The sequence below is a fragment of the Carcharodon carcharias genome, chromosome 14 (assembly GCF_017639515.1).
Source record: "Carcharodon carcharias isolate sCarCar2 chromosome 14, sCarCar2.pri, whole genome shotgun sequence".
NCBI classification, from domain to species: Eukaryota; Metazoa; Chordata; class Chondrichthyes; order Lamniformes; family Lamnidae; genus Carcharodon; species Carcharodon carcharias.
Window position 1 is genome coordinate 8,224,090 of NC_054480.1, and position 25,658 is coordinate 8,249,747.

At 45.6% G+C, this 25,658-nt stretch overlaps 1 protein-coding gene across 1 annotated transcript in view; it reads right to left on the bottom strand.

Moving 5' to 3' along the window:
- The window catches only part of LOC121286889 (angiopoietin-1-like), a 154,957-nt gene that overhangs the window by 14,337 nt on the left and 114,962 nt on the right, over window positions 1-25,658 (bottom strand). The window contains exons 5-6 of the mRNA XM_041204112.1: window positions 10,778-10,893; window positions 4,993-5,094 (exon numbers count right to left, since the gene is read on the bottom strand). Coding sequence (XP_041060046.1) covers window positions 4,993-5,094; window positions 10,778-10,893 — 218 coding nt within the window. The remainder of the gene's footprint in view (window positions 1-4,992; window positions 5,095-10,777; window positions 10,894-25,658) is intronic.

Genomic DNA, 25,658 nt, shown 5'->3' on the forward strand with positions numbered 1-25,658 from the left:
TCTCCCATGCTATGAAAAATAATCCCAGCTTGTCCAGTCTCTCCGAGTAACAGAAGCTCCACGACCCTGGCACCATTCTGGTTAATCTCCTCTGGATCGTCACCACAGCCTGAAGTGTGGTGTCTAGGACTGGACTCAATACTCCAACTGAGGCCTAGCCCCTGTTGAGCGCCCAATATAGGCTGACACTCCCAGTCCAGTACTGAGGGAGTGCTGCACTGTTGGATGTGCCGCTGAGACATTCAATCGTGAATCAGATCCCTCTCAGGTGGGTGTAAAAGATCCCACTGCCTCATTATGCAGAAAAGCAGGGGAGTTTTTCCCGATGCCATCCTGGTACCAGGTCAATCTCCTCTGCACCCTCTCCACAGCCAATGTTTATTCCTCAACCAACATCATTAATACAGGTATCTGGTCATTAGCACAGTGCTGTTTGTGGGAGCTTGCTGCATGTAAATTGGCTGCTGTGTTTCCTACATCACAACATTCTCTCCCTTCATCTGCCAAACTGGAGGATTTGGTAGCCCACAACACAAAATGAATGATATAATTAGATAGTGAGCAAACGCAAGAGTTGTAAATATGGCTGATAAATAGAGATGGGGGTGTAGAGGGGAAGGAGGATGAGTGAGGAACATAAATAGGGGGATAAAGAGAGAGAGAGAGGCAAGGAGTTAGAGAGTGGCTGACATGTAGAGAAACAGTCACAGGCAGATGGAGAGATTTCTTTTCTCTGCAGACATATGAACTTGCAGCGGGAGTAGGATGCCGACTGTGATCCAGCTTGATCCAGATTGGGTCAGCTTCAGAAGTGGATTTGCAGACTCCTGTAAGATGACGTTTTGCTGTGTGTGTAGAAGCAGTTTTCCCAGCTTGTGAGTTGTTTTTGTTTTCGGTCCATAAGGCTTTCTGCCAATTACATTTTTTTGTTTCGGAATGTTAACAATATTGGCACAATGAGCTGCCTCATGGGAAATCTCTTGTCTTTCTTTAAGGGAAGAAGATAAGGACGCTATGCTCAGCCAGGCCCTCCTTACCACAGCAAGGAGATCAAAGCATTGGGGGGGGGGAAAAGTTGCAAAAGGAGACTTAGAAGGACAAAACCAATTCTGAGAGGTTCCAGCTCTCAAGAATAACTGAACAGGCCGGGGTCCTTTTCTCTGGTAAGAGAAAGGCTGGAGGTGGCTGAATAAAGGTTTTTAAAATGATGAAAGTGTTTGAGGATAGGCATCATAGAGAAGATGTTTCCGCTTGCAGGACAGGAGAAAACCAGGGGCCATAAGTATATGAGAGTCACTAATAAATCCAACCGAGGATTCAGATGCAATTTCTTTACCTAAAGAGGGACATCATTTCTCTGTATGTTCAGTTACTTCCATTCCCTTAATTCACCAAGAGAGCAATTCTCAGAGGGTTACATACTTAATGTTTTGTTCTGACAGTGCTCACTGCATTCAATAAAACTCTGAGTTCAATGCTATTTTTAAACTCATTCTTGTGGGCCTTTAGCTTTCTGTGTAATCAGAGATCTTTCCCACACAATCAGCATTTTTAAAACTGGGCTGGTCACTCTAGGCCAGAAGCGCAGAGGGCTCCGGGTCTAGAATGGAAAACTCCAATTTAAAGACACATTGAATCACGTCAGTCTGGGCTAGTCCTCCAGGAGCAAACCCGAGCTTTTGAGAGGCCAAGGTAGTCATTGGCTTCAAACTCCGCAAAAGCGAATCCTTGTCTCATTTTATGATGGAGGATCTTTGCAGATTTCCTCCCGACTTTCTCTGCTCCTTTCCCGATGGGATCGACTTCTCCAGGAGCGCAGTGTCGTGGGAACCCTTCGCTCTTCAGGCTTCTGTCCAGGGGTTTGGGCTGCAAGGGCTGAACTTTCCTCCTAAGATATTGGGCGGAATGACATTAGAAAAGGGGCAAAATCGGTCTCTTTATCTCCTCTCAGCAGCTGTCTATTGAATTCTTTGTTGGTCAAGGGTTGTAAATATAAAATGGACACGAATAAATCCATTAGGGAATTGAGGAGAAACTTCCTACCCAGGGAGTGATTCGACTGTGGAACCCACTACCACAGGGAATAGCTGACACGAAGGGTTTGGATACATTTAAGGGGATGTTAGATAAACACATGAGAGAGGCAGGAATAGAGGGATATTCTGAAAGGGTGAGATGAAGTAGGATGGTAGGCAGCTCATGTGGGGCATGGACCAGTTGAGTTGCACCCTGTGCCGTAAACTCCAGGAAATTGGGTGGGATGATAGTTGAAAAGGGAGCAGATTGGATGAGTCTCTGCCCCCTCATCTTCTTCCTCTTTCCCCTCCCCTGCTTGGAAACTTAATAGAGATTCAAAGGTTCTGAGATTGAAAAGCGCTGACAGTGGGTATGGCAAAAAAACTGTTTCCTTTGTTTCAGCCTCAGTGACAAGAGCTAATCAATTGAAAACTGATAGGCAGGGCTGCGTTTTGTGGAGCCTGTTGGAGCGAGCAAGATGGTGGGTTGGAGTCTGAGGTAAGAAGTGACTAATCCTAACGTGTTAGTTCAAAAGTTTAAGGGACAGCGCAGAGCCAAGGAGCAGAGGGCCCACTCATGAAGGAGGTATTACACATCTGAGTGCCTGAGGGAAGGGACTTCAGAGGCTGCCTTGAAAGAAAGAGAGAGGGTGTTGCACAATGAGAATCATTCACCCTGTACTCCTTCATCCTCGAGAGCTGGAGGGGATCAGTGCAGCACAGGAACCAGCACAGGCAGCCCAGCAGCAGCAACAGGAGGCAGAATAAAGATCTTTCAAATTATGAAAGCATTTGAGGATAGGCATCATAGAGAAGATGTTTCCACTTGTGGGAGAGAACAAAAAGTAGGGGCCATAAGTCTAAGGTAGTCACTAATAAATCCAACAGAGGATTCAGATGCGACTTTTTTACCTAAAGAGGGACATCATTTCTCGGTATGTTCAGTTACTTCCATTCCCTTAAGTCACCAAGAGATCAATTCTCAAAGGGTTACATACAACAGGAAGCCATGCAGCAAGGCAGAGGGCCTGTGCTCCTACAGGGCCTGGATGATGCACCTACAAACATTGGACAGAGAGTGCCTGAGGAGACTCCACCTCTCTCTGGAGACCATCACAGAGCTAAGAGCCCTAATGCAGGACAACCTGTGTCCAAAATGATACTGTGGGCACCCTGTGGCTATGGAATTGGAGGTCACGGGAGCCCTTAGTTTCCATGCGAGGGATTGCTTCGAGCACTCCTCAGGTGGCATCTGCGGCATCTTCCAAGCAGCTACTCACCGCTGCATCGAGGAGGTGACAAATGCGCCGTCCAAGAGGGCTGGAGAATTCACAAGATCCTGGAACGATGAGGACAGTCAGGCGGAGAGGGCAATGGGATTCGCAGCCATGGCCGGCTTTCCAGATGTTCAGGGTGTAATAGGCTGCACCCATGTTGCCATCAAGGTATCATCTGCCTCTGCCAGTGAATGAATCTCCAGCACTGCACCCCCCCTGGTCTTGGAGCGCTCCTTGGCCCTCCAGCACGAGGGGAGGTTTGCAGTCACACGGAGGAGAATCCCTCACTGATGGATTTCCACCTGGTCCCATCATCTATCAGGTTTCCCCGCTGTCCTTCCAATCCTCACACTCTCAGGGAATCTCGAGGCAATTCATTCGCAAAGTTCCCCAGATCCTGAGAAAGCCCCATCAGATTGGAAAATAGCAAATGTGAATCCTCTACTCAAAGAAGGAGGGAGATGGAAAGCAGGAAACCGCAGGCCAGTTAGTCTAACATCTGTCATAGGGAAAATGCTGGAATCTATTATTAAGGAGGTTATGTGGGGCATTTAGAAAAGTTTAAGGCAATCAAGCAGAGGTAACATGGTTTTATGAAAGGGAAGTCGGTGTTTGACAGTATGAAACTCAAACTCACTCTTGCAGTGCAGAGGAAGAGTTCATTCACCCTCTATCGGCACCGGACCCTTTCCCTCAGACAGAGCTCATGGCCATTCACCTCTGTGGTGACCTACATCCACGCTGCTTTGGTCATTCCTGATGTCCTTTTGCAATCAGCTGGAAAGGGAATATCTCCATGTTCCCGAATGGCTCGGACGAGGTCAGGCAGACAGCTCTTGCCGAACTGGGAGCTGATGCGCTGGTGGATTGTGACACCTCTGAACACAGCTGGATCCATTGATGATGCCGAACATTTACTGCGTTGGAGGTTTCTTTTACCTGGACCCCTAAAAGTTTTCCGTTGTTATATTTACACAACTGACAGCGCTGACCAATTCAATTGCTGTCCTTCCCCAGAAGGACTCTAGATGGAATTTCAGAATTTAAACAGGGCTTTCTACCCTTTCAATTCGGCACCTTCTCCTGCGAGGCGATCAGGTGACACAGGTTTCCCGACATCAGAGCCGACCCCACCACGTGTTCTGGCGGTAAGCCCACATTAAACAAATTCAGGAGCTTTCCGGCATATGATTGGGTTCAGGTGGCTGCATCCTTCCTGCACCATATTCCTGATTTCTTCCAGGTCCACCGGCAGACTCAGTGATGGTCAGGCAGAATCCGGCCCTAAGGGTGTGAGGAAGGTGTCAGGAGAAGCTCCTTTCACGCACAGAGAGTGGTGAATGCATGGCTCGGAGGGAATGCTGCGTTGTTGAAGGTACCCTCTTTAAACTGACAGCCCGCCTGCCCTCTCAGGCGCATGCAGACGATCCAGAGCAGAAGGAGGGCAGGGGAGTTCTCCCCGGAATTCTGGCCCAATATGTATCCCTCAACCAACATCACTAAAACAGATTAACTGTAAATTTATCTCATTGCTGTTTTTTGGGATCTTGCTGTGTTAAATTGGCTACCTTTCTTCCTACATTACAACAGTGACTGCATTTCACAAAAATACTTCATTAGTTGTAAGCTGCTTCGGATTGACCTGAGGTTGTGAAAGGCGCTATATAAATGCAAATACTTTCTGTTTTCCTTTGACTCACCGTCTTATATTCCCTCCAATTCCTCTGGAAGTCTGTGCTGCCGTTAACTCTCCTCTGTATAACAGTCCAGCCCCCACCACTGGTCTCCATGTCACAGTAAACCTGCAGAGTAAAGGAGGCAAGATAGACGCTGACTGAAGCCATAACGGTGCAAAGTTCAACAACATTGGAATACCCGCTATCAAAATGGAGGGCCGATAAAGTTGTCGACAGGTATGACCAGTATGAGAGGTATGATCAATGACTACTCGATGGTGTGACAACGAAATGGGTTATTTTCTTTCTGGCACATTCTTCCATTATGATATAATTGGACGATGTAAGAGTGGACCCCACGGTGTCATTTCTGCAGTATGTTTGCGCTCCATCAGAGGACATGTGGTACTTGATTAACTGTGTCCACTGGAGCTCAGAAGAATGAGAGATGATCTTATTGAAACATTTATGACCCCGAGGGGACTTGACCAGGTGGATACTGAGAGGATGTTTCCCCTTGTGGGAATCTAGAACTAGGGGACACGGTTTAAAAATAAGGGGTCACCCATTTAAGACGGAGACAAAGAAAAATTTATTCTCTCAGAGGTTCGTTCATCTGTAGAATTCATTTCCCCAAAGGGAAATCGAGGCAGGGTGTTGTAGGGTGGCTGAGTTGTGCTATTAATGATAGAGTTAATCTGCAGACACTTCTTGGATGGGAACAATAAGTTTATTTACAATATACTCAGCAGTAACTACACGTGTGCTTTCAACTCTAACTCTCTCTACACTGACTGCTGAGGTAGCCCATGCTACTCTCCTATTGGTTACTATATGTGATCTTGCCTAACAAGTATTATTTTTACAGGTACATTACGCATTAAATAAAACCATAATTACCACATTCCTCCCCCTTTAACTCAGCTGTACATGTTATATTTACAAGTGCATATTTTTCAAGACAACATAATATTTACACTGGGTAAGGAATTTACAGGTGGTTTCCTGGTGTGTGTGGAATGTCTCAGCTCCACAACTTCAGATTCTTTATCAGGAACCTCCTTTTCCAGAGTTGCCCGAACATCAGGTGTTTCGGTGGCACTTGCAGCTCTGTATCCTCAACTCTTACAGGAATATCAGACATGTCAGTCCTGGGCTGTGTATCTTCAACAGGAAACGCAGACCCGGTCATGATCACTGGTGGAACCAAATCTTGGTAATTTGTCCCTCTCTTCCTTAAATGGTCCACATGTTTCCAGATGATCTGGCCTTCCACCTCCACGTGGTAAGATTGAGGTCCAGTCACCGCACTTATTTCACCCGGTAACCACCTTGGTCCTTCCCCGAAGTTCATCATACATACCGTCTCTCCCACAGTAAACTTCCTCTCATGCCTATGCCAGTCATGACTAGCTTTCTGGCTTCCCTGACACCTTTCCACCTCCCCCTCTAAATTCGGCATTATTAACCTCAATTTCATAGAATCACAGAATCACACAGTGCAGAAGAGGCTCTTTGGCCCATCGAGTCTACACCGACACGTGAGAAACACCTGGCCTACCTACTTAATCCCATTTACCAGCACTTGGCCCATAGCCTTGAATGTTATGATGTGCCAAGTGCTCATCCAGATACTTTTTAAAGGATGTGAGGCAACCCGCCTCCACCACCCTCCCAGGCAGTGCATTCCAGACCGTCACCACCCTCTGGGTAAAAAAGTTTTCCCTCACATCCCTCCTAAACCTTCTGCCCTTCAACTTGAACTTATGCCCCCTTGTGACTGACCCTTCAACTAAGGGGAACAGCTGCTCCCTATCCACCCTGCCCATGCCCCTCATAATCTTGTACACCTCGATCAGGTTGCCCCTCAGTCTTCTCTGCTCCAACAAAAACAACCCAAGTCTATCCAACCTCTCTTCATAACTTAAATGTTTCATCCCAGGCAACATCCTGGTGAATCTCCTCTGCACCCCCTCCAGTGCAATCACATCCTTCCTATAATGTGGCGACCAGAACTGCCCACAGTACTCCAGCTGTGGCCTCACCAACGTTCTATACAACTCCAACATGACCTCCCTACTTTTGTAACCTACGCCTCAATTGATAAAGGCAAGTGTCCCATATGCTTTTTTCACCACCCCACTAACATGCCCCTCCGCCTTCAGAGATCTATGGACACACACATCAAGGTCCCTTTGTTCCTCAGAATTTCCTAGTGTCATGCCATTCATTGAATACTTCCTGGTCAAATTCCTCCTTCCAAAGTGTCCTGAGATGGCTTTTCAACAATAACTCCGCAGGTGTGACACTTGTTGCTGTGTGAGGGGTAGTCCTGTAATGGAAACAAAAACGTGCTAGCTTAGTTGCCAAGAGATCGCCAGTTAGCTTTCATGCCAGCCTCCCTTTGGGCCAGTCCATTTGAGGAAGGGTGGGTACGGTGCAGTTTTCAAATGAGCGATACTGTTGAGGCTGATAAACCGCTGAAACTCAGCATTCGTAATCGGAAACGACTGCTTCTGGTAGACCGTGAATGGCAGAACTCTCATGTAGTTTCTCAATTGTAGCAGCCGACATCGGTGACTTCACCTCATATACATCCAACCATTTTGAATGGACATCGACAATGAGCAGAAACATTGTTCCCAGGAAAGGTCCAACGTAGTCAATGTGTAACCGCAACCCGGGTCTACCTGGCCACTCCCATGGGTGTAACAGAGCTGCCACTGGCAACTTTTGCAACTGCTGACATTGCACACAGTGCTTTACTAAACTCTCTATTTCACCATCCATCCCAGGCCACCATAGATAGCTGTGTGCTATGGTCTTCATTCGGAATATTCCTGGATGGGCATTGTGTAGTTCAATTAAAAGTGGCTCCCTTCCCTTTGGAGGAACTATCACTCGTGCTCCCCACAATAAGATGCCACCCTGACTGGTTATTTCATGTCTTCTGTTGAAATACGGTTTCATTTAATCAGATAAGGGCTCCTGTAACCAACCATGTAGCACTTGTTCTCGTACCTCAGATAGGACTGGGTCCCAACTTGTCCAGACTCTGATCTGTTGAGCACAAACCGGCAAGGAATCTAAGAAATTTAACAATAAAACAAGTTCCTGTGGAACTGGGACATGCTCATCATTTTCTTGTAAAGACAAACGACTAAGGACATCGGCGTTTGTGATTTGACTGCTAGGCTGTTGTATGAAAGTATACTCGTGTGCTGCCAAGCTTAAAGCCCTATTATTATTGCAGTATCTTATTTCTATGTGTCTTTGTCTTTCTCGTACAGACTTTAATCTCAGCTTTCTTTTTGACTTCAATGTTGGCCAGACTGCGCTCAGGTATCAGCTCAGTGGCTGAGCCTCCCAAAATTTTACCATTTGTCTGCTTCTTGGGAAATTCTGCGACTTTTGCTTCCAAAGCCTCTTTGGCTTCATTTGGCTGATTCTTCAGCTCTTCCATCTCTTTTTTGTACATGTTTGCTTCCTCCTGGAAAATTGAACATTGTTGTGTCTTCTCTGCCAGCTCATCCTTCAGTTTATTCAGAGAAGTGCTGAATTCTTTCTATTTCTCTTCACGCTTTTCCAGAGGTACAAACCTTGACCTGTGGGAACCTTTTAGTGTGTGAAACTCTTTCACCAAGTTTTCTTTTTCCCTGTGAAGGTTGCTCACTTCGCCTCGAACTCTGTCACCAAGCAGGGTCTCTTCGAATTCCTTCTGCTGTTCTTCCAGATTTGGCTTAAGACAGCCTGCTTTTCTCCAGGTTGTTGAATCTTTACACACTCCTTTTCCAAAGCAGAAACGCCTCCTGTTTCCTTTTGGAGTCTCAGTGGCCAATCAAGGTTGATTTCCCTTAGCCAATTTCACCCTAACAGGCTTGGCCCTCTGCCTCTCAATACCAACACTGGTAGCTTTGCTGATTGGCATCCATAATGGACAGTTATGCTGCTTATGCCTTTCACTTCAATGTCTTCACCCATATATGTTTTTAGCTTGGTGGCTGTTTCTTCTAAACATAATTGATGTTCACCATTATTCAAATATCTGAAGATATGTTCCCCAATTACTGTAGAGGAAGATCCTGTGTCCACTTCCATTCTAACAGATTTGCCATTTACTTTCACTGTGACCAATATTGGTTCTGTCTTTCCAATTTTCAGATTAAACAACGAGTAAATGTCTGAATTCGTTGTTTCAGACTCTTCTACATTATAGATTTCATTGGGCTTCTACATTTATTTACAAGCCTGCTTGAATCTTTCCTTGCACTGCCTCACTGTATGTCCATTTCTGTGACAATAGCAGCATTTGATTTTTTTTAACTGCCAATCGCTAAATTGGTTTCGCTGATTGTTTCCACCTCTATTAAAAGTATTCTTCACTGTCACTGCTAAGTCATTTTTCTTTATTCCTCAGCTAGCGGGGGCTGTTTCCCACTTCTCAGCGGAGTCTCACTTTTATGCACCTCTTTCGGTTGAGGTTTCTCACCCGATGTGGAGGATGGCTCCATTTTGCACACCCTGTATTGCTTTTGAATCTCATACTGCACTTTCCATGGCCAGCGCTATCTGTAGTGCCTTCTTGAAATCCAGACTCACTTCAGACAATAATCTTTTCTGAATAGTGTCCTCTTTCACACCCACACTAAACGATCTCTGAGCATGTCGTTCAGAGTCATACCGAACTCACGATGTTCTGTTAGCTGCTTAGATTTGCCGTGTAGCATGCACTTGTCTCACCCGGGGCTCTGTTTCGCGAATTAAAGCTGAAACTGCATCGTTACTGAGGACTTGGGTTGAAAATGGCCCTTCATGAGGTCCACCAACTCATTGAAATTCTTCACATCTGGGGCACTGGGTGCTGTCAAACTTTGAATCGAGCTGTAGGTTTTGCTCCCACAAGTACTCAAGAGGATCGCTCACCTCTTCTCTTCCCCTGTAATCTCATTCGCTTGAAAAAAGAATGTGAGGCGTTCTATGTATCGAGTCCAATCACCTGTGGCAGGTTCAAAAGGATCAATTCTCCCAAATTGTGGCATTCTGAGGTCCATTGAGATCTATCAATTCTACCGGAGCTTGCTACTTACAATCACTGGGCGAGGTACAGTGCCAATTTCTTTTTAACCTGATTTCTTCTGTTCAATCCTATCCCATCCTTGTCATCAGTTTGTTGTAGGGTGGCCGGGTTGTGCTACTAATGATAGAGTGAGAGTGAATCCCTCATCCATTACAGAGCGCACCTCACTTCCAGCTACACTGACCCTTTAGTGTTACCAACTCTAGTTGGACTCATTCCAGGAGTGTCATCACATGACCTCCTGCCTCAAACCACACCCACCCACAACACTCTGGCCATTGGTCACCCAATGTGTCCATCCTCATAATGCTTCACTTTCTTTCCTCCAATTGGAAAGCAACCAGACTCTTCGATATCCATTGAATGACCATTGACTGCCAAAGTGCCATATTTCCCATATCTAGTCTTTTTTATAACAAATAGATTAAAGTGTTTAAAGAAATTTGTTGTTATTACTTCCAAGGATGTTTCTCCATAGTATCCTGGAGATTATTCTTCAATTCCTGGAGACTCCAGAGCACTCATGTAGCCTATGCATTTCTGACCATTAAAATGATGTAGGAGTAAGATTTACATAGGAGTGAAAGATGGGAATGTTTAAAAGGATAGAGAGTGTATAATGTGGACATTAATGACACCCATTAGTACCTGACACAAAGTAATCTGTTACTGAATGGCTTGAATTACTTTTGGCATGGAGGTTAAGCCAGAGGTAAGCGAGTGGTTGATTACCTTGCGAGGGTTTGTCATGTTCTCAACGTGGATCGTGTAGATCCCACTCATGTTGGCCCCAGACTCCAAGGCATCCATGCAATCCCTGAAGATCTTTTCTTCCTTCTTAACCACTGCTGTTTGACAAAAGAGGAACAGGTCAATGAACTGGCAGAACTGAACAACAAGGAAAATGACACGTTTTAGAAATCTGGAGTTAATTTCGGAACATAGCTGAAAATAAACAGAAGGACATAAGAAATAGGAGCAGGAGCAGGCCATTCAGCCCCTCAAGCCTGCTCTGCCATTTGCAAGATCATGACTGATCTTCTACTTCAACTCCACCTTCTTGCACTATCCACACATGCCCTGATTCCCTACCAGTCTGAAAATCTATCAATCTGAGTCTCAAGTGTGCTAACAACTGAGCGTCCACAACCCGCTGGGGTAGAGGATTCCAAAGATTTAAAACCCTCTGAGTGAAGTAATTTCTCTTCATCTCAGTCCAAAATGGCTGCCTCTGCTATGGCACAGCTGATGGTAAATGCTGAGCTGTTCAAATCCTAAAGGGAAACAATGGCCACACTGTTTTGCAATTTGTATAAATTTTGAGATTCGTGCCTTGAATTCAGCAGTGATAAGACCACCAAGTCTTATAGGTTTTTACAAACCTAAATTAAACATTTATGAACAAGAAAAATGATTTTTAAGCACATACATAGGTCTACAAATTATTACCATGATAACTACTAAATCCTCTAATCAATCTAACTCCCAGTTACACTTTTGTTAAGGCAACAGTACGACACGTAGATTTTAAAAGACGCAAACAAGGTGACACCCGATACCCTGAACCAATCGAATTCAAACTGAGTTTTCTTAACTTTAGTTTTTTGAAGACAGCAGCTTGAGGCTCAGATGCTGAAGACCTTTCACACTTGCTAGATCTTAAAAAGCCTACCCTTACACACATCCCTCGCTCCTTTATACAGATTTTCCCCTTTGAATGCAAATTCCCATTGGGCAGAATTTTCTGCCTGTCGGGCGGGCGTGGAGCCGATCGCTGCCAGCGAAGTGGGCCTCACCGCCATTTTATGTGGGCGGGCCAATTAAGGCCCACCCAGCGTGACGTCCTCAGGGAGGTGCTATGCGCTCCCTGTGTGAGGGGGAGGGGGGGGAAGTCCCTGAAATCGAGAGTGCGCTCTTTTATACATGTGCATGAAAGAGCTCAGATCTCCCTGAGGCTAAGTGCAGCCTCAGGGAGATTGCTGACACTTTGAAATGTATTTAAAAAATTTTTTTAAATCCCTTACATGTCCCCTCATATGGTAATTTCAAGTGGCCACTGACAGGTCGGCGGGCCCACAGCTGATTTTGCTGAGCCCCCGCCTTCCTGAAAATTTAAATGGGGTGCAATGACGTTCGGGGTTCCACCCGATGTCATTCCGTGTCGTTTTACCCGTCAGCAAGTGGGCCCCGCCCCCTGCTCACCGACGGCAAGATTCTGCTCATTGTTTCACTGTGTCTTTGGCCTTTATCTTTCTGTTAATTAAAATCTCTCATTGCACCAAGTTTTACCAGTAATCTTTGGGAAAAATAAACACACTGTTTCTGAACTTCACCTGGCTGGGTGACACATTTCACCCCTCCTTTGATACCAATCTAGTCGGGTTTATTTAAAAATACAAATGTTCCCTTGACACCTATCTTTACCTATTTAACATTTCAAACCCAGCTTATCTCCTACCACATCAAAGCCTTTAGACCAGCTGCCTTTAATCCAATTAAGTCTCTCTCACACACACACACACACACACACATATAGACACAGATACCACTATTTTACAATAAATTCCAATAACATTATGAAAATTATTATATCTTCCTGACAACCCCTTATCCTGAGATTGTGACCCTGTGTTCTAGATTCCTTGGCCCGATGAAGGATTGGTCCAGAACTTCCAATCTCCAGAGGGTCGTACCCGGGGGACATCCCTGGGGGCACTGGGGGCTCCCAGAATTCCCTGTGCATGGGCTGCAAGGCATTTGTCCGGGAAGTTCAAACTCCCAATGGGTAATTACCCTGCACCGGGAACCATCCGATCCTCCAATTTAAATCGGAGACTTCGGATGGTTCCAACTGTCTTACAGAAATAGTTAATAGGCAGAGTTAGAAGAATTAAAACCACTTCTAACTCCTGGGTAACTATAGCACTGACTCCCCCAAATCCCCACTGGACCCCCAGGCTGCACCCCCCAACCCAACTGACTACTCACTGACTGTCCAACTAATGCCCACCCCCACTACACCCCCAATGTCCCAACTACCCCTGGCTACTTTCCCAATCCCTGACTGTCTTCCAAGTACCCCCCCACACTGGTACCAACCACCCCCTGCAACTGCCACACGACTACCCCTCACCCCTGACCACCTTCCCGATACCCCGAGTACCCCCCACTCCTCGATTACTCTCCTGACCCCTCAGCTATCCCCCTGACTGACCAGCCAATCCCCTTGACCCATCCCACCCTCCAAACTGACCACCTGTCAAGGCCCCATCCCACCCCCTCTTCCCCATCCCCTCCCCCCCCTCCCCCCCACCCCCACCCACCCCTTCCCCCCCCACCACCGCCCCAATCTTACCCACTTACCTTCTCCCTGGCTTCTCAAAGTGGCTGGGCTTTTAAACTTACCTGGCTTCACACAAAGGGTGGTTAAAAGGGTTGCTGGCCTCACTTCTTTCGACACTGCGGCCCTGCACAACAGAGTCCCAGAAGCCAAGAGGCTGCACATTTCACAATGGGGCCTGAGCTGGAAGGTTGGGTGAGACATGTGCAGCATCGCTCCAGTGTAAGTGAACAGGAGCTGAGCGGTAATCCGACTGGGATAGCTACTCCCCGCAAGCCCTGGCCCCTTTCCTCACTGCTGCCTTGTCAAAGCCCTGAAACATCATCTAATCTTCAACTGGATCACCTCTCTTCTAAACCCCAGGAAATAAAGGCCTAAGCAGACGGCCAGTATAAGGAGGGCCGGTTATCCTTCCAGATGTCGGGGTCTCCCCCTTTATCAGTTCAATTCCAGTGAGCGGATACAATCCTGGAATAATAATTGGGAATTTTCCTCTGAGATGCTTCTGCTCCAGCACTATTTCTGGCACAATTCTGCCAAAGGATGGGGCTGGCACTTAGGAAACCCCGGGCTTTATAATTTGTCCCTTCTCTTTACAAGTGCTGAGAAAGGGAGCTGGAATAAGAATGGTCGAGGTCTTAGGCAAGAGTAGTTGTGTTCAGTTCTGGACACGGGTCGTCAGATGGAACATATTGGTCCTGCAGGTGGGGTGGGGGGGTCGGTGGGGGGGCGGGGAGTGTGGGAGGCCGGGGGTTGGGGGGCCGGGGGGGCGGGGGGCGTTGGGGGGGGTGGTGGGGGGTGGGTGAGGGCACAGCACAGATTCAGCAAAACGAAACCAGGGTTGAAAGGGTTAAATTACAGAGACAGATTACATGAACGTGGTTTGTATTTCATTGAGCTTAAAATGAGAAAAAGGTTTAATATGTTAGACTATAGGGCAAGTATTTCCTCTGGTGGGGGATCTAGAACAAGGGGAACCATCTTGGAATAAGAACAAGGAATCTAGAACAATGGATCTAGAACAAGGGAAACCATCTTAGAATTTGAGGCTGGCTCTTCAGCATTGAAATCAGGAAGCACTTTTTTACACAAAGGGTAGTGGGAATCCAGAACTTTCTCCGGCAAAATGCTGTGGTTGCTGAGGGTCAAGGTTTAGGGGTAGATTTTGGTTGGGTAAGAGTGTTGAAGGGTATGGAGCAAAAGTGAGTGGAAAAAGGGAATTGAGGTGCAGGTTTTTTACGATCTAATCCAATAATACAATGCCCTCCTTCAGTTCCTGCTGGCCGAACTAAAAATCCGGCGCTATTTTGGAAAGCTTGTGGCAAAAACACCATGCATTTAAGAAGGAACTTTATTGTACAATGGGGGAGCTGTGGTGTGCTCCAACGATAGATGAATTAACATGCTTCAAATAGAATCTATAACTGTAATTAAATGTAATTAAAATGGAGAGAGATTGCAGAATTCGGTGGTACAGAGGGATCTGGGTGTCCTGGTGCATGAATCACCAAAATTTACTATGCAGATACAGCAAGTGATTCGGGAGTTAAGTGGAATGTTGCTGTTTATTGCAAGAGGAATGGAATATAAATGTAAGGCAGTTTTACTGCAGCTGTACAGGGCCTTGGTGAGACCACATCTGGAATACTGTGTAAAGTTTGGTCTCCTTATTTGAAAAAATATATATAATTGAGTTAGAAGCAGTTCAGAGAAGGTTTCCTTGACTCATTCCTGGGATGAGGGCCTTACCTTATGAAGAATTGTTGAGCAGGTTGGGTCTATACCCATTGGAGTTTAGAAGAATGAGAGGTGATCTTTTTGAAACGTATAAGATATCGAGGGATAAAAGCAAAAAACTGCAGATGCTGGAAATCCAAAACAAAAACAAAAATACCTGGAAAAACTCAGCAGCATCTGCAGAGAGGAACACAGTTAACGTTTCGAGTCCGAATGACCCTTCAATAGATCGGACTCGAAACATTAAAGATATTGAGGGAACTGGATAAGGTTGTTACTGGGAGAATGTGGGGGAGGCTAGAGCTAGGGGACATGGTTTAAGAATAACAGGTCTACCATTTAAAATGGAGATAGGGAGAAACTTTTTCTCTCAAAGGGTCATTAGTATGTGGAGTTCTCTTCCCCAGGAAGCAGTGGAAGCTGGGTCATTGAATTTATTCAAGGCTGAGTTGGACAGATTTTTGATAGACAAGGGAATCGAGGGTAATGGGAAAAGTGGTGAGACCACTGCTGGATCAGCCATGATCATATAGAATGGTGGAGTAGGCTCGATGGGCTGAATAGCCTACTCCTACTCCTAAATCCTATATGCCTAATTTTATAAAAAGATTTTTTCTCCCTGGATTAATGAAGGGAGCAAAAAGAGTTGACCCACAATCTCCTGGGAGGTTCACTCAAGAAATGATTGTTTTTTTTTTGCTATTTTGGTCTCTCAGATTTTCATTTCTACAAAGCACACAGATCTGGAGCAGGGGCAATGTTGTGGACTTTTCAGCCAGTCATGGAAATTTGAGACATTAATAAATCTCTGAGCGTGTATCAGAAATCTCCAAACAAGTGGTTGGAAACAAAGAGAACTCCAAGAGTCCATCACTCTCCTACCCACCATTTCACAAACGCATTAAACTGCTTTCCCTCAGTAACACTTGCCAAGTTGACCCATGGGAGAGCTCAAATTGGACATATTTTTATAGTGAATTTAAGCCAGGAATCCAATTTCATCACCATTCACCCTGTGATAATGCTAAATATTTGGACACATTTTACATTCAACTCTTCTCTTTTCTGTGTCTTGAGCTCTTGTGTGACAGGAATGAGCATGAAAGACGAGGTGGTTATTTTATGGGTGTGCAATGAATTACCCAACCCTCTGTAGGTCAAGTGGTGGACCTGGAGATTATTTTTGTAGTGATCAATATAAATAGTTGGAATGCTGAAATAATTTATTAAGGAATTCTCTGTTTGGATCAAGTATCAAGTGGCAAATGATATTGATAAAACAAAATTCTAAACCACTTGGTCAATGATTCATAGAAACATAGAAAATTTATGGTACAGAAGGGGGCCATTCAGCCCCTCATATCTGTGCTGGCCACAAAAGAGCCATCCAGTTTAATCCCACTTTTTGGCTCTTGGTCTGTAGCCCTGTAGGTTTTACACCACTTCAGGTTCATATCCAAGTGTCTTTTAAATGTGATGAGTTTTTCTGCCTCTACCAGAGTTCCAGATTTTCACCAGTCTCTGGGTGAAATAATTACTTCTCAAATCCCTTCCGACTCTTTCACCAATTACTTTAAATCTCTGCCCCCTGGTTGTTGATCTCTTGGCTGAGTGAAATAGGCCTTTCTTATCCAGTCTCTCCAGGCCCTTCATAAATTTTATATATCTCAATTAAATCTCCCCTCAGCCTCCTTTGTTCCAAAGAAAACAACCCCAGCCTATCCAATCTTTCCTCAAATCAATTCAATCCAGATTTCTCAGAATCGACTCTACTGGTGTGGAAAATCACCAGGGGATTGGCCTGACTGAGAGGTTCAAGGTCAGTGCGAAATATAGGCATTGTTCAGACATTCCAGGCTTTGCACAGAAATAAACGTCAGGCCGCCTGCCTCACCAGCAGTTGCCCTCAGGTAGGTGCCGAGTGCAAGCGGGGTGGGGTGGGGTGGGGTGGGGGAGGGAGGGAGGAAGGAGGGCAGGATGAGGGCCAGTTGGTGGCCAGAGTCTGGAGCGGCCACTGTGAAATCAGAAGGACAATTCCCACCTCAGGTTGCCAGCAATCCAGGATTGTCCTGGAGTCACGTGGAATGAGTGATAAATCTCTAAGACGCTGCTGGGAGGAAAACTATTGGGGCATTAACATGAATTGTGGCATTATTCTTCATGTTACTTTAACCCTCATTTATCAGTAATAAATAAAATGGGCACAGAAGGAAAGAACTGGAAACAGTCAGGCGCTGTCCAATCGGGTAATAAAGAGATTGGACACTTTCCGATTGGCGATGGAAAGGCGGGGCACTGTGGGGATGGACACATTGGGCCACCAATGATGTGAGTGTTGGGGCAGAGCATTGTGGGAATGGACTAGCTGAGTGACCAATGGCTGAAGAGTGGAAGACAGGCCAGTTGGAATGCTGGAAGTGTATATGACGCTGGTTAGGCTACAGCTGGAATTTTGTGTACCACATTACAGGAAGGACAGAATTGCTCTGGAGAGAGGACAGGGAAGATTTACAAGAAGATTGCCCAGGCCTTGAAAATTGCAGCCAAGAGAATAGACCGCTTAGGCTGGGGTTGTTTTCCTTGGAACTGAGGAGGCTAAGGGGTGACCTAATTAAGGTGTACAAGATTGGGAGGCTCCTCAATAGACTTGTTTCCCCTAGATGAGGGGTCAATTGCCAGGGGGCACAGACTTAAGATGATTGGGAGAAGGATTAGAGGGGACATGAAGAAAAACCTTTTTCACCCAGAGGGTGGTGGGTGTCTGGGATTCACGGCCTAAGTTGGTGGTTGAGGCTGAAACGCTCAACTCATTTAAAAGGTACCTGGATCTGCACCTGAAGTGCTGTAACCTGCAGGGCTACGGACCAGGGGCTGGGAAGTGGGATTAAAAATGAGCAGCTAGATTCTGTTTTTTCTCTTTTTTGGCTGGTGCAGCCAAAATGGGCTGAATGGGCCTCTTTCTGCACCATAATTTTTCTATGGTTCAATACTTACCCCTCAACCAACATCACTAAGAGCAGAAATAGCTGGAAAAACTCAGCAGGTCTGACAGCATCTGTGGAGACTAACACAGTTAACGTTTCGAGTCCGTATGACTCTTCATCAGAAGAGTGTTCCTCTCCGCAGAGGTTGTCAGACCTGCTGAGTTTTTCCAGCTATTTTTGTTTTTGTTTCAGATTTCCAGCATCCGCAGTATTTTGCTTTTATCACTAAGAACAGTACCTGGTCATTATCACATTACTGTCTGTTGGAGCCTCCTGTGTGCAAATTGGCTGCTGCATTTCCAAAGTTCCAATGGTGATCACACTTTAAAAGGTATTTCATTGACTGTGACGTGTGTTGGGACATACTGAGGCCGTGAAAGGCGCTATAGAAATACAGGTCTTTTTCTGAATTTCTTTTCTACAAACATGTCATTTTCAGCATTAGTTCTTTGACAAAGGGCACCAGGATGATTATGAGGCCTAGTTTTTACAGTGAGGATGGGCACAGAGGATGTTATATGGTTTGTTTAAAAGGGGAACATTAGAGCTTCAGGCACGTGTAATAAAAGTTTGTGTACGATGGACCAACAGCCTTGGAGAGCTGCAACCTTCTTAAAGAAAGACAAAGGGTGATAAGATGGTCATCTTTGCTAGAAGGTGAAATGTCATACACATGGAACCTGGCAGTTGAAGAGCATCTGATAAATTCTCAAGGAATATGTCCCGCCAGAGTTGTCAACACTGTTCCCGCCCCTGCTACAAAAAAAAGACTTGCATTTACATAGCGCTTTTCATGACCACCAGACATCTCAAAGTGCTTTAAAGCCAATTAAGTACTTTTGAAGTGTAGTCACTTTTGTAAAGTAGAAAATGCATCTGCCAATTTGCACACAGCAAGCTCCCACAAACAGCGATGTGATTACTGGCCAGATAACCTGTTTTGTGAGGTTAATTTGAGGGATAAATCTTGGCCAGGACACTGAGTGTAGCTCACCTGCTCTTCAAAATAGAGCTATGGGATCTTTCACGCCCACACAAGCAGGCAGATGGAGTCCAGTTTAATGTCTCATCTGAAAGATGACACCTCTGACAGTGTAGCACTCCTTCAGTACTGCAGTGGAGCGTAGGCCTTGATTTGTGTGCTCTTAGTTCCACATAATTTTTCAAAAAATTATAACTTTTCAGTGGAGAATTGCTAGGCCCCACCCACAGCTCGAAAGCCTGGTTGGTGTAGGCCAGATGCCTTGTCCTCTCAGGGCCTCACATAGGCAGTAGGGCCTTTATCAGCAAATAAAGGGGGCCTGACACCTACTTTAGTTGTCTGCTTGAAAAATCGTCCCGAGCGCCAGGGTAAAGTTTTGAAGACATTAAAGGAATGTAGATTGGGAGGAACTATTTCTGCCAGCTGGGGCACCAGGGACTAGGAGACACAGTCAACAAACTCGAGCCAAACCTTTCAGGAGTGAAATTAGGAAACATTTATGCAGATAAAGGGTGATCGAGCTTCGGAACTCTCTCCTCAAATGGCAATTCATGTCAGATCAAGTGTTAATTTTCAATCTGCGATTAATAGATTTTTCTCATCCAAAGATATTTAACAATATTGGGCCAAGGTGCATTTATGGAGTTAGGTCACAGATCAGCCATGATCTCATTGAAAGGGTGGAACAGGTACGAAGGGCTGAATGGCCTACTATTCTTATGTTTTTCAGGCATCTGAGACCAGGGCTAGTTGGCCATTGTTGCCCCTGATCAATATTTACCTCTACGTATTCAAGAAGGGTTTAGGACACAAACCTAGGGCTGGATTTTAAGGGTGGGGGGCGGTGAGAGGGGTAGAAGTCCCACACTGAGCTTGTTAAGGCCGCCTGAGGGTATAATCACTGCTGGGCAGCCTTGAGCAATCACATCACCCCCCACCACCCTCCACACTGGAAGGAAGTCCTGCCCTCAGGAGCTGGAGACCAATCTGATTGGCTGGCAGATCTTGCAGTCCCAGCAGCGCCAGAACTCAGTAGTGGGCACTGCTGGAACTGCAAACAGCCCCATGAAGATGGCAACATGGACACTGGACGAAGGTAAAATCTGGGCTTTTTCGGGTGAGAAGGGATTGGGCAACCTAGGGAGGGGGGGTTTGGGGTCAGTTTGGAGGCCGGTGGGGAGGCGCAAAGGGGGGATGTACCATTTTTGGTGGGGGGGGGGGGTTGCCCCTGATGCACACCAGGCACCCCCAGAGGAGGTAACCACCCCCCCCCAACTTCCTTCTTGCCTCGCCTGCCAACCATGTAAGGGGGTGGAGACGGAATTATGCGCTTAACTTAATTGGTCAGTTAAGGGCCTCAATAGGTCACAGGACAGGCTGGCTAGTGGCACCTTACTATGTCAGTTTTATGGGGAATGAGTCAGGGGTGGGTGGGGATGCAGTGGGTTAGCCACTTGTCATATTTTACATTCGTCCCTGTGTGGTGGAGTCTGTAATTCCGAGCTTATAAAATAAAGATTTCGAGCGTTTCCGGGGTGTGGGGGCATTTCCCCTCTTCCATCCCTGACCATCTCTCATGCACTCACCCAAATTCCACTAGTTATAGGCCTACGGCTATAAAAAGCAGCACCCTTTAGCGAGTCAGTGTTACCAGATCGACACCGCACTGAAATTCCCTGAAACATTCTAGCAGCTAGGCTGGAGACAAGCAACTGACAGACACGTCAGTCACACAGCTCTGAGACAGCTCCGAGAGAGACAGCTCTGAGAGAGACAGCAGGGAGTGTTCCTGAAGGTGAGACAGGAATGTTATTGCGACTCTTCCATTTCCAAACCTGGAGCCGTCAAAAGTAGCGTAACAGTCTGCTTCCTGTCTGATTTTGACTCCCACATCTGTCCAAATAAGAGCAGGGGAGTAGTGTCCTGGTTCAGTACTTACCCCTCAAGCAACACCACTAAAACAGATGATCTGGTCATTATTGTTGCCTGTGGGAGCTTGCTGTGTGTAAATTGGCTGTTACTTGTCCTACATTATGGCAGTGACTTCATTGGTTGGAAAGTTCTTTGGGATGTTCTGAGGTGGTAAAAGGTGTCACAGAAAAACAAGTCAGTCTGTCTTTCCTTCCTTTCTCTATCTTTCTCAGTTGGGAATCCGTGTTCCTGTCATCTCATACATTTTGCACCTTTTGGAAGATGCAGTTGATAAAAAGCATATTGTCCATTATTTCCCAGGATGTCAGTCACCTCAACCATGTAACAAAATGCCTAGGGTTAAATCTCTGTTGTATCATTAGAGGAGAAGGACATATTGATAAGAGTGAAAGAGCAATTTGTCAAGAAAGTTTACTCCAAGTGGTTGATTTCACCGCTGCTGACATTTACTTACTGGATCAATAACTGCCTCTAACTAGAAACTGGAACATGCATTTCTAACTTAAGTACTTGGGAGTAGCTGCAACATTTGAAACAGTGGTGTTCTCAATCAGTTATAGTTCCCTATGGTCGACAAGCTGCAGCAGACGATATGTGGGGACCTTCTTTTAAATCTGTTCTGGAGATGTTGGCATCACCGACAGGACCATGTTTATTGGCCAGCATTAGTTCCCCTGGGAGGGCAGTGGTGGACATCATTTATGCTCACTGCTGTTACACATAAATGGGCCACTTTGGAGGACATTGAGAGTCAAGCACATGGGATGGGACTGGAGACACGTGTAGACCAGACCAGGTAAAGTTAAGGGAAAATCTGCATTTATATAGGCTCAGGCTTTGTTTCTCTCTCTGATGTTGCCTGAACTTCTGAGTATTTCCAGCATTTTCTGTATTTATTGCACATTTCTATGTTCAGCCAACATATGAATACACAAAAGAGATAAATTAGCCAGCCCATCAAGCCTGACCCACACTGATAATGGCTGGAGTATCACAGCTCGACACTTGCTATCACTTATCACACCCCACCGCGCACCCCAACCCCTCCTGACCCCCACACATCTCCTCGGAAAGGTTAAAAAACCTGGGGCTAATATCTGAAAAAAATACATGGAAAAATTTCTTCCCGACCCCCTCAGGCAATCAGAATCAATCTAGGAGATCACATGAGCCCAGAATGATGTGTCTCCAAGAGCGCTTTACCTTCCAAAGGGAAAATGGAAGGAAGTTCACTTTTGGCAATCAGACCACATTACCTCAACTTTCTCTAATCCCTTTGATCTTCAGGAGAATGAACCTTGACTTTTATGAAGTTCATCACCAACCTGGACTTGGGAAAAACATGTCACCCTAACAAACAGGCTCATGAGGGTCAAACTATGGCTGCAGCAGCTGAACTCCAGGCTGTCTTATAGCAATGATTTCGATAAGATAATGCATCATGTCAGAAACCTAGGAGTGAGCGTCAACAGGGTGAGCATGTGGTAATAAATACAAGCTGTTGAAGTTTATATGTTCTGGCTTTTTGTTATTTATCTTGCAATCGTTGCTCAGGAATTCTTTCTAATTTAATTTCTTTCTTGAGCCAAACCGTAAGACACACACTGAGTGCAAGTTGGGACTTGGCCCCCTGACTAGCTAAAACATTCTTGTTCAAAAAGAAATAACAAGAGTTTCAGCTCCATTTTCGGTAGAACACTCTCTTACAGTGTTCTGCACAACACGTCTATGATGGATTATCCTGTTGCTTCAACAGATGAGTGTTCAGCAAGTGAAAAATGAAAGATCGGTTTACAGTCTAGGTTGATGTCATGTCGTGTGACGTTAGCCCAAGTGTCGATTTGCATAACCGATTGCAAACACTGCACATGAAGTCAGTATTGGGGGGTGTGGATGGAGGAAATGGCTTGATGCTGTGCTTAGCTGTCCTGAAGGTACTTGACTCTGTTCCCCTCAAATGTCCAAATTGCTTGATGGCAGAGACTTCTCCATTTGAGTCTGTCCAAGATTGTTTTCTCTCATGTATTGGGATCCAGCTCGCAAGATGGACACCCTGCGGTGTGGGCTCCTATGTGCTCAGCCTGCTGTAGGGTACTGCCTTTGGTATGTGACCCACATGACCGACCTAACAAAACTCAGCCCTTGGTGAGCGTGATCCCGGTGCTGGTGTGCAGCACTTTGCAAGAACCTCGGTGTTGGGGATTTTGTCCAGCTCCTAGATGTTGCGAATAGATCTCAGACAGTGAAGGTGGAATGTTCTAGTTGCTTCATGTGATGCCAGTAGGTTGTCTAAGACTCCCATCCATAAAGAAGTGATATAAGAGCCACTGCTTGGTAAGTTTTGATCTTCGTTCTGAGACAAACTCCATGCTCTTTCCAAAGTCTGTGAGTGAGCCTGCCAAACGCAGAGATTGCTTTTGCCAGGCCATGGTGACTTCAATGTCTGAGTGGGCATGGACTGTAATACATGGAGAGGGGCACTAGGAGACCACAGGACTGGCAGAGCAAACCCCGATGGCCACCTCCTTCTCTCTGAGTGCAGCGAATTTGACCGAACCATCACAAACACAGTCTTCCAGCCAGCGGGCCAACTGAAAACAATACGGATTCATCCCAGATCCAAACAGTGACACATGACGTTATTGTCCGACAGAGAGATTTCAAGGACACGTACTTTACCCGCTCCATTAGAGGTGCAGAATGCTGGTTTGACCATCGGCTTGTCAGGAATATTGTATCATTGAAGATAAAATCCAAGGTGCTTTGGCACAGAGTGAAGCCACAAAGGAAGCTTGATGTAACTGTTCTTAACGAAATGGCCAAGAGACAAGAACTGGAACACAAACTAGCCACAGGAATAGCTGATATCCCTGAGGACAGTATTACCAGTGAAGATTCTTGGAAAAAGTGAAACGTTGTTACTTAGAGCACAGCATTTGAGGTCCTGGGATGTCTCAAATGGAAGCACCAAGACTGGTCCAACAACAATGACTAAAACACAGGCGGGCGGAGACAAAGTACCCGGCGCTCACAGATCTTACAAATTTGACAAGAAATCACCAGGAAAACACAGGCTGCAGGCCTGACTAAGAGAGAAAGAAAGAATAGTCGTTTGGTGTTACAGAACTTGAGTATTGCTTAAAAAAAGAGACATGCTGTTGAAGCTCTTCATCTTGCACTCATCAGGATAGATTGCAAGATAAACCTACAGTAAAGGGGACAACAATTTATACTGCGCAAGAAAAGAGTGCTGATTGGTTGGCAAGTGGACTCTGATGGGTAGAGGCATTCTGCCTGTCACACAAATGAGTGACGTGGTATATGAATTCCAGTGCTGGTGTGATGCGAGGTATGTATGCCATCCATTAATGACCGGCAGATCGTATCAAACAGTCTGTCCCTTTGGCTGTCTGCAACACGAGTAGTACAGACTGTACCTAACCAGCCCAGGCTTAAAAAACTCAAATCACAGTGTCCAACACTAGATGTGATTCAGTGATTGGATAACACTTAGTTAACAACCCTGACTGTACCAAGAATTACACTGAAAGCCAAGTCAAGATTATCAGTTAGGCTCATGCTGTGTCTCACTTACGCATGCTAAAAGCCCCCACATATATTCACACACAGGGCCCTGTCCTTTGTACGCAGGAGGAGCACGTCCAGATATTCTGAAGAAGATTCTTACGGACTCAAAATGTTAACTTTGTTTTTTTTCTCCACAGATGCAATTAGACCTGCTGAGTTTTTCCAGCATTTTCTGTTTTTAATTCCACATATTACATCTTTTCCAACTAAACATAAGCTTGGGGAACCGCCATTCCCTGGTTTATTCCCCATAGCAATGCCTTGACCAATCAGAGTCGACCTGTCTGGTTTGAGTTTGAAACAAAGGCTTGGCAGTTAACAGTTAATTGTTCTCTGCTGCATTCTCCGTGGCAACAACTCTACTCATCAGAGTCCACTTGCCGACCAATTCTCTTCACATGCAGTATAAATTGTTGTTCCCTTTGCTGTTGGTTTTTCTTGCATAGCCGTCCTGATGAGTGCAAGTGGTGAAGAACCAACTGTGGAAAAACCAGGCCAATGAGCTTCAAGCAGCTGCCGATAAAAATGACCCGAAGGCTCCACATGAATGTCCATGCGATCAGTCCATGACCCCAAAACCAATGGAGCGACACCCAGATAAAAGCAAAACACTGCGGATGCTGGAAATCTGAAACAAAAACAGAAAATGCTGGAAAAACTCAGCAGGTCTAACAGCATCTATGGAGAGAAAGACAGAGTTAACGTTTCGAGTCCATTGACTCTTTTTTTTATTATTTAAAAAAAATGGAATCCTGCTGTCCTGACCTGGTCTGGACTACATGTGACTCCAGACCCTCAGCAATGTGGTTGACTCTTAAGTGGCCTAGCAAGTTACTCAGAGCCATAATTAAGGATGGCCAATAGTAAAATATTTATTTTTTAAATTTGCAGATCTCCAATGCTCTGGCACCTTGTCTGTATCTAGTGAGGGTTGGAAAATGACCCTCAGAGTCTCCACTATTTCCCTTCTTCAGAGCTAAAGAGATGTAAAAAAATTGCTGAAATTTATAGCGTTTAAGGAGGGGGTTGGAGCAGGTGAAGCTGGATAGA